This window comes from Telmatherina bonti (genome assembly GCF_933228915.1).
Source record: "Telmatherina bonti genome assembly, chromosome: 5".
NCBI classification, from domain to species: domain Eukaryota; kingdom Metazoa; phylum Chordata; class Actinopteri; order Atheriniformes; family Telmatherinidae; genus Telmatherina; species Telmatherina bonti.
The window spans coordinates 2,330,532-2,347,269 of NC_136623.1; the positions used below are offsets into that span (position 1 = coordinate 2,330,532).

General features: G+C 52.6%; 1 protein-coding gene across 1 annotated transcript in view; it reads right to left on the reverse strand.

Moving 5' to 3' along the window:
• Positions 1–255: 255 nt before the first annotated feature.
• myo1eb (myosin IEb) overlaps positions 256–16,738 on the reverse strand; it is a gene marked incomplete at both ends in the record, with an annotated part of 133,905 nt that continues 117,422 nt past the window's right edge. The window contains 5 exons of the mRNA XM_079240529.1: positions 256–332; positions 6,767–6,930; positions 11,985–12,174; positions 12,243–12,314; positions 12,386–12,543. Of these exons, the coding sequence (XP_079096655.1) occupies positions 256–332; positions 6,767–6,930; positions 11,985–12,174; positions 12,243–12,314; positions 12,386–12,543 (661 nt within the window). The remainder of the gene's footprint in view (positions 333–6,766; positions 6,931–11,984; positions 12,175–12,242; positions 12,315–12,385; positions 12,544–16,738) is intronic.

Below are 16,738 nucleotides of genomic sequence, written 5' to 3' on the forward strand. Positions count from 1 at the left end.
AACTCGGTTTCAGCCTGAATTGTTTATTTTTCTGGAGGAAGTTTCAGTTCTTTGTCACTCACTGACTTTCCCACTGAGCTCTGGTACCTGAAAGGGGCGCTGCAGGTTGCCATGGCAACAGTGATGTTCTAAATCCCAGCGACCATCACAGTCCCTGATCACACCTTGATTGACAGCTGCTTGTCAGACAGGAACGTCTTCCTCGTTAGTCATGATCTGATGTCATGCGGTGACCTCCGACCCCAACAGGAGGTTCTAGATCTTCTCCACGTAGTTTCCAGGAAACATCCCCTCCCGGCCGCGCAGCCGGCCGAACCACCACCCCGACGCATCTGCAGAGACCATCAGACGGGTCACCACACCAACCACAACATGAAACACAGCCAGAACAAAATGATCCAGACTGGACTGTACCAGGCTGATCCAGACCAGACCATTCTGGACCGAACCGGGCTGATCCAGGCCAGACTGGACTGTACCAGGCTGATCCAGACCAGACCATTCTGGACCGAACCGGGCTGATCCAGACCAGACTGGACTGTACCAGGTTGATCCAGGCCAGACTGGACTGTACCAGGCTGATGCAGACCAGACTGGACTGTACCAGGCTGATCCAGACCAGACCATTCTGGACCGAACCGGGCTGATCCAGACCAGACTGGACTGTACCAGGCTGATCCAGACCAGACCATTCTGGACCGAACCGGGCTGATCCAGACCAGACTGGACTGTACCAGGTTGATCCAGACCAGACCATACTGGACCGAACCGGGCTGATCCAGGCCAGACTGGACTGTACCAGGCTGATCCAGGCCAGACCAGACTGGACTGTACCAGGCTGATCCAGACCAGACCATACTGGACCGAACCGGGCTGATTCAGGCCAGACTGGACTGTACCAGGCTGATCCAGACCAGACCAGACTGGACTGTACCAGGCTGATTCAGACCAGACTGGACTGTACCAGGCTGATCCAGGTCAGACCAGACTGGACTGTACCAGGCTGATCCAGACCAGACCATTCTGGACCGAACCGGGCTGATCCAGACCAGACTGGACTGTACCAGGTTGATCCAGACCAGACCATTCTGGACCGAACCGGGCTGATCCAGGCCAGACTGGACTGTACCAGGCTGATCCAGGCCAGACCAGACCAGACTGGACTGTACCAGGCTGATCCAGGCCAGACCAGACTGGACTGTACCAGGCTGATCCAGACCAGACCATTCTGGACCGAACCGGGCTGATCCAGGCCAGACTGGACTGTACCAGGCTGATCCAGACCAGACCATTCTGGACCGAACCGGGCTGATCCAGGCCAGACTGGACTGTACCAGGCTGATCCAGACCAGACCATTCTGGACCGAACCGGGCTGATCCAGACCAGACTGGACTGTACCAGGTTGATCCAGGCCAGACTGGACTGTACCAGGCTGATGCAGACCAGACTGGACTGTACCAGGCTGATCCAGACCAGACCATTCTGGACCGAACCGGGCTGATCCAGACCAGACTTGACTGTACCAGGTTGATCCAGGCCAGACTGGACTGTACCAGGCTGATGCAGACCAGACTGGACTGTACCAGGCTGATCCAGACCAGACCATTCTGGACCGAACCGGGCTGATCCAGACCAGACTGGACTGTACCAGGTTGATCCAGACCAGACCATTCTGGACCGAACCGGGCTGATCCAGGCCAGACTGGACTGTACCAGGCTGATCCAGACCAGACCATTCTGGACCGAACCGGGCTGATCCAGACCAGACTGGACTGTACCAGGTTGATCCAGACCAGACCATACTGGACCGAACCGGGCTGATCCAGGCCAGACTGGACTGTACCAGGCTGATCCAGGCCAGACCAGACTGGACTGTACCAGGCTGATCCAGACCAGACCATACTGGACCGAACCGGGCTGATTCAGGCCAGACTGGACTGTACCAGGCTGATCCAGACCAGACCAGACTGGACTGTACCAGGCTGATTCAGACCAGACTGGACTGTACCAGGCTGATCCAGGTCAGACCAGACTGGACTGTACCAGGCTGATCCAGACCAGACCATTCTGGACCGAACCGGGCTGATCCAGACCAGACTGGACTGTACCAGGTTGATCCAGACCAGACCATTCTGGACCGAACCGGGCTGATCCAGGCCAGACTGGACTGTACCAGGCTGATCCAGGCCAGACCAGACCAGACTGGACTGTACCAGGCTGATCCAGGCCAGACCAGACTGGACTGTACCAGGCTGATCCAGACCAGACCATTCTGGACCGAACCGGGCTGATCCAGGCCAGACTGGACTGTACCAGGCTGATCCAGACCAGACCATTCTGGACCGAACCGGGCTGATCCAGGCCAGACTGGACTGTACCAGGCTGATCCAGACCAGACCATTCTGGACCGAACCGGGCTGATCCAGACCAGACTGGACTGTACCAGGTTGATCCAGGCCAGACTGGACTGTACCAGGCTGATGCAGACCAGACTGGACTGTACCAGGCTGATCCAGACCAGACCATTCTGGACCGAACCGGGCTGATCCAGACCAGACTGGACTGTACCAGGTTGATCCAGGCCAGACTGGACTGTACCAGGCTGATGCAGACCAGACTGGACTGTACCAGGCTGATCCAGACCAGACCATTCTGGACCGAACCGGGCTGATCCAGACCAGACTGGACTGTACCAGGTTGATCCAGACCAGACCATACTGGACCGAACCGGGCTGATCCAGGCCAGACTGGACTGTACCAGGCTGATCCAGACCAGACCATTCTGGACCGAACCGGGCTGATCCAGGCCAGACTGGACTGTACCAGGCTGATCCAGGCCAGACCAGACCAGACTGGACTGTACCAGGCTGATCCAGGCCAGACCAGACTGGACTGTACCAGGCTGATCCAGGCCAGACCAGACCAGACTGGACTGTACCAGGCTGATCCAGACCAGACCATACTGGACCGAACCGGGCTGATTCAGGCCAGACTGGACTGTACCAGGCTGATCCAGACCAGACCAGACTGGACTGTACCAGGCTGATTCAGACCAGACTGGACTGTACCAGGCTGATCCAGGTCAGACCAGACTGGACTGTACCAGGCTGATCCAGACCAGACCATACTGGACCGAACCGGGCTGATCAAGGCCAGACTGGACTGTACCAGGTTGATCCAGACCAGACAATACTGAACCGAACCGGGCTTATCCAGGCCAGACTGGACTGTACCAGGTTGATCCAGACCAGACCATACTGGACCGAACCGGGCTGATCCAGGCCAGACTGGACTGTACCAGGTTGATCCAGACCAGACCAGACTGGACTGTACCAGGCTGATCCAGACCAGACTGGACTGTACCAGGCTGATCCAGACCAGACTATACTGTACCAGGCTGATCCAGACCAGACCAGACTGTACTGTACCAGGCTGATCCAGGCGAGACTGGACTGTACCGAACCGGGCTGATCCAGACCAGACTGGACCGAACCAGGCTGATCCAGACCAGACCATACTGGACCGAACCGGGCTGATCCAGGCCAGACTGGACTGTACCAGGTTGATCCAGACCAGACCATACTGAACCGAACCGAACCGGGCTTATCCAGGCCAGACTGGACTGTACCAGGTTGATCCAGACCAGACCAGACTGGACTGTACCAGGTTGATCCAGACCAGACCATACTGGACCGAACCGGGCTGATCCAGGCCAGACTGGACTGTACCAGGTTGATCCAGACCAGACCATACTGGACTGTACCAGGCTGATCCAGACCAGACTGTACTGTACCAGGCTGATCCAGACCAGACCATACTGGACTGTACCAGGCTGATCCAGACCAGACTGTACTGTACCAGGCTGATCCAGACCAGACCATACTGGACTGTACCAGGCTGATCCAGACCAGACTGGACTGTACCAGGCTGATCCAGACCAGACTGGACTGTACCAGGCTGATCCAGACCAGACCATACTGGACTGTACCAGGCTGATCCAGGCCAGACTGGACTGTACCGAACCGGGCTGATCCAGACCAGACGATACTGGACCGAACCGGGCTGATCCAGGCCAGACTGGACTGTACCAGGCTGATCCAGACCAGACCAGACTGGACCGAACCGGGCTGATCCAGGCCAGACTGGACTGTACCAGGCTGATCCAGACCAGACCATTCTGGACCGAACCGGGCTGATCCAGGCCAGACTGGACTGTACCAGGCTGATCCAGACCAGACCATTCTGGACCGAACCGGGCTGATCCAGGCCAGACTGGACTGTACCAGGCTGATCCAGACCAGACCATTCTGGACCGAACCGGGCTGATCCAGGCCAGACTGGACTGTACCAGGCTGATGCAGACCAGACTGGACTGTACCAGGCTGATCCAGACCAGACCATTCTGGACCGAACCGGGCTGATCCAGACCAGACTGGACTGTACCAGGTTGATCCAGGCCAGACTGGACTGTACCAGGCTGATGCAGACCAGACTGGACTGTACCAGGCTGATCCAGACCAGACCATTCTGGACCGAACCGGGCTGATCCAGACCAGACTGGACTGTACCAGGTTGATCCAGACCAGACCATACTGGACCGAACCGGGCTGATCCAGGCCAGACTGGACTGTACCAGGCTGATCCAGACCAGACCATTCTGGACCGAACCGGGCTGATCCAGGCCAGACTGGACTGTACCAGGCTGATCCAGGCCAGACCAGACCAGACTGGACTGTACCAGGCTGATCCAGGCCAGACCAGACTGGACTGTACCAGGCTGATCCAGGCCAGACCAGACCAGACTGGACTGTACCAGGCTGATCCAGACCAGACCATACTGGACCGAACCGGGCTGATTCAGGCCAGACTGGACTGTACCAGGCTGATCCAGACCAGACCAGACTGGACTGTACCAGGCTGATTCAGACCAGACTGGACTGTACCAGGCTGATCCAGGTCAGACCAGACTGGACTGTACCAGGCTGATCCAGACCAGACCATACTGGACCGAACTGGGCTGATCAAGGCCAGACTGGACTGTACCAGGTTGATCCAGACCAGACAATACTGAACCGAACCGGGCTTATCCAGGCCAGACTGGACTGTACCAGGTTGATCCAGACCAGACCATACTGGACCGAACCGGGCTGATCCAGGCCAGACTGGACTGTACCAGGTTGATCCAGACCAGACCAGACTGGACTGTACCAGGCTGATCCAGACCAGACTGGACTGTACCAGGCTGATCCAGACCAGACCATACTGGACTGTACCAGGCTGATCCAGACCAGACTATACTGTACCAGGCTGATCCAGACCAGACCATACTGGACTGTACCAGGCTGATCCAGACCAGACTGTACTGTACCAGGCTGATCCAGGCGAGACTGGACTGTACCGAACCGGGCTGATCCAGACCAGACTGGACCGAACCAGGCTGATCCAGACCAGACCATACTGGACCGAACCGGGCTGATCCAGGCCAGACTGGACTGTACCAGGTTGATCCAGACCAGACCATACTGAACCGAACCGAACCGGGCTTATCCAGGCCAGACTGGACTGTACCAGGTTGATCCAGACCAGACCAGACTGGACTGTACCAGGCTGATCCAGACCAGACTGTACTGTACCAGGCTGATCCAGACCAGACCATACTGGACTGTACCAGGCTGATCCAGACCAGACTGTACTGTACCAGGCTGATCCAGACCAGACCATACTGGACTGTACCAGGCTGATCCAGACCAGACTGGACTGTACCAGGCTGATCCAGACCAGACTGGACTGTACCAGGCTGATCCAGACCAGACCATACTGGACTGTACCAGGCTGATCCAGGCCAGACTGGACTGTACCGAACCGGGCTGATCCAGACCAGACGATACTGGACCGAACCGGGCTGATCCAGGCCAGACTGGACTGTACCAGGCTGATCCAGACCAGACCAGACTGGACTGTACCAGGCTGATTCAGACCAGACTGGACTGTACCAGGCTGATCCAGACCAGACCAGACTGGACCGAACCGGGCTGATCCAGGCCAGACTGGACTGTACCAGGCTGATCCAGACCAGACCAGACTGGACCGAACCGGGCTGATCCAGGCCAGACTGTACTGTACCAGGTTGATCCAGACCAGACCATACTGAACCGAACCGGGCTTATCCAGGCCAGACTGGACTGTACCAGGCTGATCCAGACCAGACCAGACTGGACTGTACCAGGCTGATCCAGACCAGACCATACTGGACCGAACCGGGCTGATCCAGGCCAGACTGGACTGTACCAGTTTGATCCAGACCATTCTGGACCGAACCAGGCTGATCCAGACCAGACTGGACTGTACCAGGCTGATCCAGACCAGACCATTCTGGACCGAACCGGGCTGATCCAGACCAGACTGGACTGTACCAGGTTGATCCAGACCAGACCATACTGGACCGAACCGGGCTGATCCAGACCAGACTGGACTGTACCAGGCTGATCCAGACCAGACCATACTGGACCGAACCGGGCTGATCCAGGCCAGACTGGACTGTACCAGGCTGATCCAGGCCAGACCAGACCAGATTGGACTGTACCAGGCTGATCCAGACCAGACCAGACTGGACTGTACCGGGCTGATCCAGACCAGACCATACTGGACCGAACCGGGCTGATCCAGGCCAGACTGCATCAGACCACACTAGACCAGGCCAGGTCGTGTCAGACTAGACAGGACTAGACCACATTGGACCAGACCGGACCAGTTTTGTAGCAGAACCTTCAGTGAGGATCTCAATGACGTCGTCAATGTTGAAGCTGAGCTCGTCGGTGTCCTGGGCGTCGTAGGCGTACAGAGCTCTGCACTGGGGAGAACGGGGCTTTGGTTTGGGTCGACCCACTCCAGGAACTGGTTTGACCTCTTTAGAACGCCGCCGCTGCAGCCTGCAGGCAAGGAGCAGGGAAAACTGTCAGGAAGCCCAACAGAACCAAGAACCCAGGAAACCCAGATGAAGACTGCCAGATGCTGGTTTGGGACTTTTTCCCTTAGATGAATGTTCTACGTGTTCTGGTTCTACGTGTTCTGGTTCTACGTGATCTTTTTTTTTTTTTTTTTTGTCTTGTCCAGCATTTAGGCAGCAGAATGATGGTCTGGATGTTCTGCTGAGCAAATTTTCTCTGCCAAGGGAAGCTTTATAGATATAATGATCCCCTTGACTTTCTGAATTTTTATTTTATTTCTATATTTATTTTGTATTGTTGTTTGAATTGTAGAGTTTGTACTGCTGGACCAGAGAGGACAGACGGAAGACAGAAAGAGAAAGGAGAAGAAACACCTCATAAGAAAAGTGAAAGAGATAAAGGGAGAGAAAAAAAAGCCTCTAAAAAATAACCCAAAAACAAAAAGGAAAAAACAACCTACAGATGTATACATACACACACACACACACACACATATACACGCATACACATATACACGCATACATACACACACACACACACACACACACACACACATATACACGCATACATACACACACACACACACACACACACACACACATATACACACATACATACACACATATACACACATACATACACACACACACACACACACACACACATACACACATACATACACACACACACACACACACATACACACATACATACACACACACACACACACACACACACACATATACACACATACATACACACACACACATATACACACATACATACACACACACACACATACATATACACACATACATACACACACACACACACATATACACACATACACATACACACATACATACACACACACACATATACACACATACATACACACACACACACACATATACACACATACATACACACACACACACACACATACATATACACACATACATACACACACACACACATATACACACATACACACATACATATACACACATACATACACACACACATACATATACACACATACATACACACACACACACATATACACGCATACATACACACACACACACACACATACACACACATATACACACATACATACACACACACACACACACATATACACACATACATACACACACACACACACACACATATACACACATACATACACACACACACACAACATACATATACACACATACATACACACACACACACACACACATATACACACATACATACACACACACACACACACACATATACACACATACATACACACACACACACACATACATATACACACATACATATACACACATACATACACACACACACACACATATACACACATACATACACACACACACACATACATATACACACATACATACACACACATACACACACATATACACACATACATACACACACACACACACACACATATACACACATACATACACACACATATACACACATACATACACACACACACACATACATATACACACATACATACACACACACACACACGCACACATATACACACATACATACACACACACACACACACATATACACACATACATACACACACACACACATACACACACACACACACACACACACACACATACATTTACACACACACCTCTATGCACACACACACACACACACACACATACATACATATACACACACACCTCTATGCACACACATACACACGCATACATACGTACAAACATATACACACTTGCCAGTATCAACACATATACATACACATACAAGCCAACTTTAGATCATAGTAACTAAACTATGAATGTAAAAAGTTAAATATAAACGAGAAAAAAACAGAAATGAGAAAACCAGCTGCTGTTAGTGAATAAACCTGCAGACGACTCGGTGACTGTGTCACATGCAGAACATGCAGAGTGGAACGTGTTCAGAGAAGATCATGCCAGTGTGACCCCTCCCACACAAAGGCAAGAGGCACGCCAGGAGTACCCCCGAGACCAGGGCCATCGGCAGCCACCCCCAGGCGCAGACCCCAACCGCCCCCCCCCGGAGCCAGCCATGCACCGACCCAGGAGGCGGCAGAGGGGGGTCCCAGCCAGAGTCCCCCGCAGTCAGGGGGAACAGGCCCCAGCAGGCCCGGACCAGCGAGGACCGGCCCCGCCGGGCACCGGCCCCCCAGGGCAGACAGAGCGCGGGCCCCCCGGCCCCAAGAGCCCAGAAGCAACCCCCCACCCCCGCAGGCAGAGGGCCCAGCCCACACCGACGGAGGGCCGGGATCCCCAGACCGCCACCGAGCGGCAGCCAGGCCGCACCCCAGTGCACCAGCAGCGCTCCCCGAGCACCAAGACCCTCCACGCACCCACACACACACACATACCCACTCACACACACACACGCACACACGCACACACATGTGCACACACACACACACACACACACACACACACACACACACACACACACACATATGCACACACGCACACACATGTGCACACACACACACACACACACACGTGCCCACACACACACAATGGCCTCTCTCACCATCCAGATCAACGTGTCCACCTCCCAACGCCCTGCCTGTGTGTGGTGGAAGAAGGGAAGGAGGGGGGTCCGGGGATTTAGGTCCCGAGGGAAGCGCCCCTCCCTCAAGAAGATGAGCCACCTGCAGCACAAGGCACGTCCCCCATTCCCGGGGCCCCCGAAGGCCAGGACAGGCCAAGGGCAGCTGCCCCAACAACCAGGGCCCTCAGCAACCCAAATAAAGGAGCCCCCACCGGCCCCTGAAGGCACCAACCAAAGAGCCGCCACCGGCCCCTGAATGCACCAACCAAAGAGCCCCCACCGGCCCCTGAAGGCACCTACCAAAGAGCCGCCACCGGCCCCTGAAGGCACCTACCAAAGAGCCCCCACCGGCCCCTGAAGGCACCTACCAAAGAGCCGCCACCGGCCCCTGAAGGCACCAACCAAAGAGCCCCCACCGGCCCCTGAAGGCACCAACCAAAGAGCCCCCACCGGCCCCTGAAGGCACCAACCAAAGAGCCCCCACCGGCCCCTGAAGGCACCAACCAAAGAGCCGCCACCGGCCCCAGAAGGCACCTACCAAAGAGCCGCCACCGGCCCCAGAAGGCACCTACCAAAGAGCCGCCACCGGCCCCTGAAGGCACCAACCAAAGAGCCCCCACCGGCCCCTGAAGGCACCTACCAAAGAGCCGCCACCGGCCCCTGAAGGCACCTACCAAAGAGCCGCCACCGGCCCCTGAAGGCACCTACCAAAGAGCCGCCACCGGCCCCTGAAGGCACCAACCAAAGAGCCCCCACCGGCCCCAGAAGGCACCAACCAAAGAGCCGCCACCGGCCCCAGAAGGCACCAACCAAAGAGCCGTCACCGGCCCCAGAAGGCACCAACCAAAGAGCCGCCACCGGCCCCAGAAGGCACCAACCAAAGAGCCGCCACCGGCCCCAGAAGGCACCAACCAAAGAGCCGCCACCGGCCCCAGAAGGCACCAACCAAAGAGCCCCCACCGGCCCCAGAAGGCACCAACCAAAGAGCCGCCACCGGCCCCAGAAGGCACCAACCAAAGAGCCGCCACCGGCCCCAGAAGGCACCAACCAAAGAGCCGCCACCGGCCCCTGAAGGCACCAACCAAAGAGCCGTCACCGGCCCCAGAAGGCACCAACCAAAGAGCCGCCACCGGCCCCTGAAGGCACCAACCAAAGAGCCGCCACCGGCCCCTGAAGGCACCAACCAAAGAGCCCCCACCGGCCCCTGAAGGCACCTACCAAAGAGCCGCCACCGGCCCCTGAAGGCACCAACCAAAGAGCCGTCACCGGCCGATCCAGCCCCCGCCAGCGACCTCGCCCCCCCGCCGCAAGGCAACTCCAACCATTGATCAACCCAAGGCCTCCCGCCAGGTCTGGAAACCTAGCCCCCCCAGTAATGAAGCAGCCAAGATCCCCGTCCAGGGGTCCACCCCAGACCCATAGCCACCTGAGCCACCCAGCCACTCCCCAGCCCCGAGCAGGATGAGGTCACACTCTCCCCCCTACACTAAGTGATGGAGCTGATGACAGGAGACCAGAGAGAGTGAAATCCAACTGACTGATCCTTTGAGGAGGCAGACATCATTTCCATGCTGATGTAATCTAATAACAGATTTCTAAACTGCTGGATACACAGATTCTGTTTGCTTTTCCAGTTCACAAGGATAGTTTTCTTTGCAATGCACAGGCTGCTGAGGATTGGTTTTGCTAAATTAAACCCTGTTATTTTCACCTAAGTGACTCAAGAGGCCCAGTTTGGGGTTTGCAGGGATATTACATTTAAACCAGTCTGACAGATCTTTACATACCTGGAGCCAGAATCTCTGGACAGGTGGACAAGACCATAAGACATGATAGTAGCTGTCAATCATGTTGTCAGTACAGTGTGGACAGATATGTGAGTGTAACAGACCCATCTTGAACATCCTGTGTCTGTATAATGAGTTCTGTGTAGAATTCTGAATTGTATTAATTGCATGTTGGAATTCTTAGTCATTCTGAATGTGTTTAAGCAGATTTGTGACCATTCATTTTGATTGAAGTTGCTGGATAAGTCTGCTTCCCATTTAGAAGTTGGGAGAGAGATGGAATCTTCTAGCTTCAATAGTAATCTGTATATTTTGGATAGTAGCTTCAGGGCCTTAAGATTTAAGAATTCTACGTTCTTCTACGTTTGGTTCTACGTGTTCTATACGTAGAACCAGATTTAAAACAGGGGTTCTAGTTCAGAGCTGGATCGGTTTTTGGTCCCCCAGACCTTTATGTGATCCAGCTGAATTCTGTTCCACTTCTTCCAAATGTTGTAGATGTTCCAGATGTCTTCAGTGTTCCGTATGTTCTAGGCTACGTGGTCTAGTTGTCCTGGATGTTGGAGAAGATCTGCATATTCTAAATACTGTAGATGTTCTGTGTGAGATGTTCTAGATGTTCTGGAGAACTTGCAGTGAGCTCACCCTGCAGCTCCCTGTTCAGGGACCCTCATGAAGCCCATGTCAGGGTTGTGGAGAACCGGGTTGCTGGATCGGGGCTGGTTCTGGAGGCGGGGCAGGGTGGGCTGTTCCATGCTGGACTGCTGCCTCAGTAAGGTTCCTCTGGCGGACGGCGGACGTCCTCGGGAGGCCCCGCCCCCTCTGCTGTGAAACGCTGAAGGAGAAATGGACCATGAGAACCAGCATGGAGGCGGAGACAGCTGAAGGTTCTGGAAGCGGTACCTGAGATGGGCCGGTTGGTGGATGGACCCGAGTCCACATAGCGGCTCTTACGTCTGTCCTTCCTGGTCGGTCCTGCAGAACATGAAGACATGAAGACAAGCTGGACGGTTCTGACCCAGAACCTCCATCGCATCTGGACTTACTGGAGTTTTTAGGTAGACCTGGTCCGATGGAGACCTGCAGGATCTTCCCGCTGGGCTTGAGGACCGCAGAGTCCCCCTGGCCCACCTGGAACTGGATCTGTCTGGACCCGGAAGAGATGAACAGACCCCAGCTGCCCTTCTTCACCTTAAACTCCAGACTGGGGGACAGAAGACACCGATGATGAAGACGAGGACACAGATGATGAAGACGAGGACACAGATGATGAAGACGAGGACACAGATGATGAAGACGAGGACACAGATGATGAAGACGAGGATACAGATGATGAAGACGAGGACACAGATGATGAAGAGGAGGATACAGATGATGAAGACGAGGACACAGATGATGAAGACGAGGACACAGATGATGAAGACGATGATACAGATGATGAAGACGAGGAGTGAGATGATGAAGACGAGGATACAGATGATGAAGACGAGGACACCGATGATGAAGACGAGGACACCGATGATGAAGACGAGGACACAGATGATGAAGACGAGGACACAGATGATGAAGACGAGGACACAGATGATGAAGACGATGATACAGATGATGAAGACGAGGATACAGATGATGAAGACGAGGACACAGATGATGAAGACGAGGACACAGATGATGAAGACGAGGACACAGATGATGAAGACGAGGATACAGATGATGAAGACGAGGACACCGATGATGAAGACGAGGACACAGATGATGAAGATGAGGATACAGATGATGAAGACGAGGATACAGATGATGAAGACGAGGACACAGATGATGAAGACGAGGACACAGATGATGAAGACGAGGACACAGATGATGAAGACGAGGATACAGATGATGAAGACGAGGACACAGATGATGAAGACGAGGACACAGATGATGAAGACGAGGATACAGATGATGAAGACGAGGATACAGATGATGAAGACGAGGATACAGATGATGAAGACGAGGACACAGATGATGAAGACGAGGATACAGATGATGAAGACGAGGACACCGATGATGAAGACGAGGACACAGATGATGAAGACGAGGATACAGATGATGAAGACGAGGATACAGATGATGAAGACGAGGACACAGATGATGAAGACGAGGATACAGATGATGAAGACGAGGACACAGATGATGAAGACGAGGATACAGATGATGAAGACGAGGACACAGATGATGAAGACGAGGACACAGATGATGAAGACGAGGACACCGATGATGAAGAGGAGGACACAGATGATGAAGACGAGGATACAGATGATGAAGACGAGGATACAGATGATGAAGACGAGGATACAGATGACGAAGACGAGGACACAGATGATGAAGACGAGGATACAGATGATGAAGACGAGGATACAGATGATGAAGACGAGGACACAGATGATGAAGACGGGGACACAGATGATGAAGACGAGGACACAGATGATGAAGACGAGGACACAGATGATGAAGACGAGGACACAGATGATGAAGACGAGGACACAGATGATGAAGACGAGGATACAGATGATGAAGACGAGGACACAGATGATGAAGACGAGGACACAGATGATGAAGACGAGGATACAGATGATGAAGACGAGGATACAGATGATGAAGACGAGGACACAGATGATGAAGACGAGGACACAGATGATGAAGACGAGGATACAGATGATGAAGACGAGGACACAGATGATGAAGACGAGGACACAGATGATGAAGACGAGGATACAGATGATGAAGACGAGGACACAGATGATGAAGACGAGGATACAGATGATGAAGACGAGGATACAGATGATGAAGACGAGGACACAGATGATGAAGACGAGGACACAGATGATGAAGAGGAGGATACAGATGATGAAGACGAGGACACAGATGATGAAGACGAGGACACAGATGATGAAGACGAGGATACAGATGATGAAGACGAGGACACAGATGATGAAGACGAGGACACAGATGATGAAGACGAGGATACAGATGATGAAGACGAGGATACAGATGATGAAGACGAGGACACCGATGATGAAGAGGAGGACACAGATGATGAAGACGAGGATACAGATGATGAAGAGGAGGACACAGATGATGAAGACGGGGATACAGATGATGAAGACGGGGACACAGATGATGAAGACGAGGACACAGATGATGAAGACGAGGACACAGATGATGAAGACGAGGATACAGATGATGAAGACGAGGACACAGATGATGAAGAGGAGGATACAGATGATGAAGACGAGGACACCGATGATGAAGACGAGGACACAGATGATGAAGACGAGGACACAGATGATGAAGACGAGGACACAGATGATGAAGACGAGGACACAGATGATGAAGACGAGGACACAGATGATGAAGACGATGATACAGATGATGAAGACGAGGACACCGATGATGAAGAGGAGGACACAGATGATGAAGACGAGGATACAGATGATGAAGACGAGGACACAGATGATGAAGACGAGGATACAGATGATGAAGACGATGATACAGATGATGAAGACGAGGACACCGATGATGAAGACGAGGATACAGATGATGAAGACGAGGATACAGATGATGAAGACGAGGACACAGATGATGAAGACGAGGATACAGATGATGAAGACGAGGATACAGATGATGAAGACGAGGATACAGATGATGAAGACGAGGATACAGATGATGAAGACGAGGACACAGATGATGAAGACGAGGACACAGATGATGAAGACGAGGATACAGATGATGAAGACGAGGATACAGATGATGAAGACGAGGATACAGATGATGAAGACGAGGACACAGATGATGAAGACGAGGACACAGATGATGAAGACGAAGACACAGATGATGAAGACGAGGACACAGATGATGAAGACGAGGATACAGATGATGAAGACGAGGACACAGATGATGAAGACGATGATACAGATGATGAAGACGAGGACACAGATGATGAAGACGAGGATACAGATGATGAAGACGAGGATACAGATGATGAAGAGGAGGACACCGATGATGAAGAGGAGGACACAGATGATGAAGACGAGGATACCGATGATGAAGAGGAGGACACAGATGATGAAGACGAGGACAGAGATGATGAAGACGAGGATACAGATGATGAAGACGAGGACACCGATGATGAAGAGGAGGACACAGATGATGAAGACGAGGACACCGATGATGAAGAGGAGGACACAGATGATGAAGACGAGGACACAGATGATGAAGACGAGGATACAGATGATGAAGACGAGGACACCGATGATGAAGAGGAGGACACAGATGATGAAGACGAGGACACCGATGATGAAGAGGAGGACACAGATGATGAAGACGAGGACACAGATGATGAAGACGAGGACACAGATGATGAAGACGAGGACACAGATGATGAAGACGAGGACACCGATGATGAAGAGGAGGACACAGATGATGAAGACGAGGATACAGATGATGAAGACGAGGACACCGATGATGAAGACGAGGACACAGATGATGAAGACGAGGACACCGATGATGAAGACGAGGACACAGATGATGAAGACGAGGATACAGATGATGAAGACGAGGATACAGATGATGAAGACGAGGACACAGATGATGAAGACGAGGATACAGATGATGAAGACGAGGATACAGATGATGAAGACGAGGATACAGATGATGAAGACGAGGATACAGATGATGAAGACGAGGATACAGATGATGAAGACGAGGATACAGATGATGAAGACGAGGATACAGATGATGAAGACGAGGACACAGATGATGAAGACGAGGATACAGATGATGAAGACGAGGATACAGATGATGAAGACGAGGACACAGATGATGAAGACGAGGATACAGATGATGAAGACGAGGATACAGATGATGAAGACGAGGATACAGATGATGAAGACGAGGACACAGATGATGAAGACGAGGATACAGATGATGAAGACGAGGATACAGATGATGAAGACGAGGAGTGAGATGATGAAGACGAGGACACAGATGATGAAGACGAGGATACAGATGATGAAGACGAGGACACAGATGATGAAGACGAGGATACAGATGATGAAGACGAGGATACAGATGATGAAGACGAGGATACAGATGATGAAGACGAGGATACAGATGATGAAGAGGAGGATACAGATGATGAAGAGGAGGACACAGATGATGAAGACGAGGACACAGATGATGAAGACGAGGATACAGATGATGAAGACGAGGATACAGATGATGAAGAGGAGGACACAGATGATGAAGACGAGGATACAGATGATGAAGACGAGGATACAGATGATGAAGACGAGGACACAGATGATGAAGACGAGGACACAGATGATGAAGAGGAGGACACAGATGATGAAGAGGAGGAC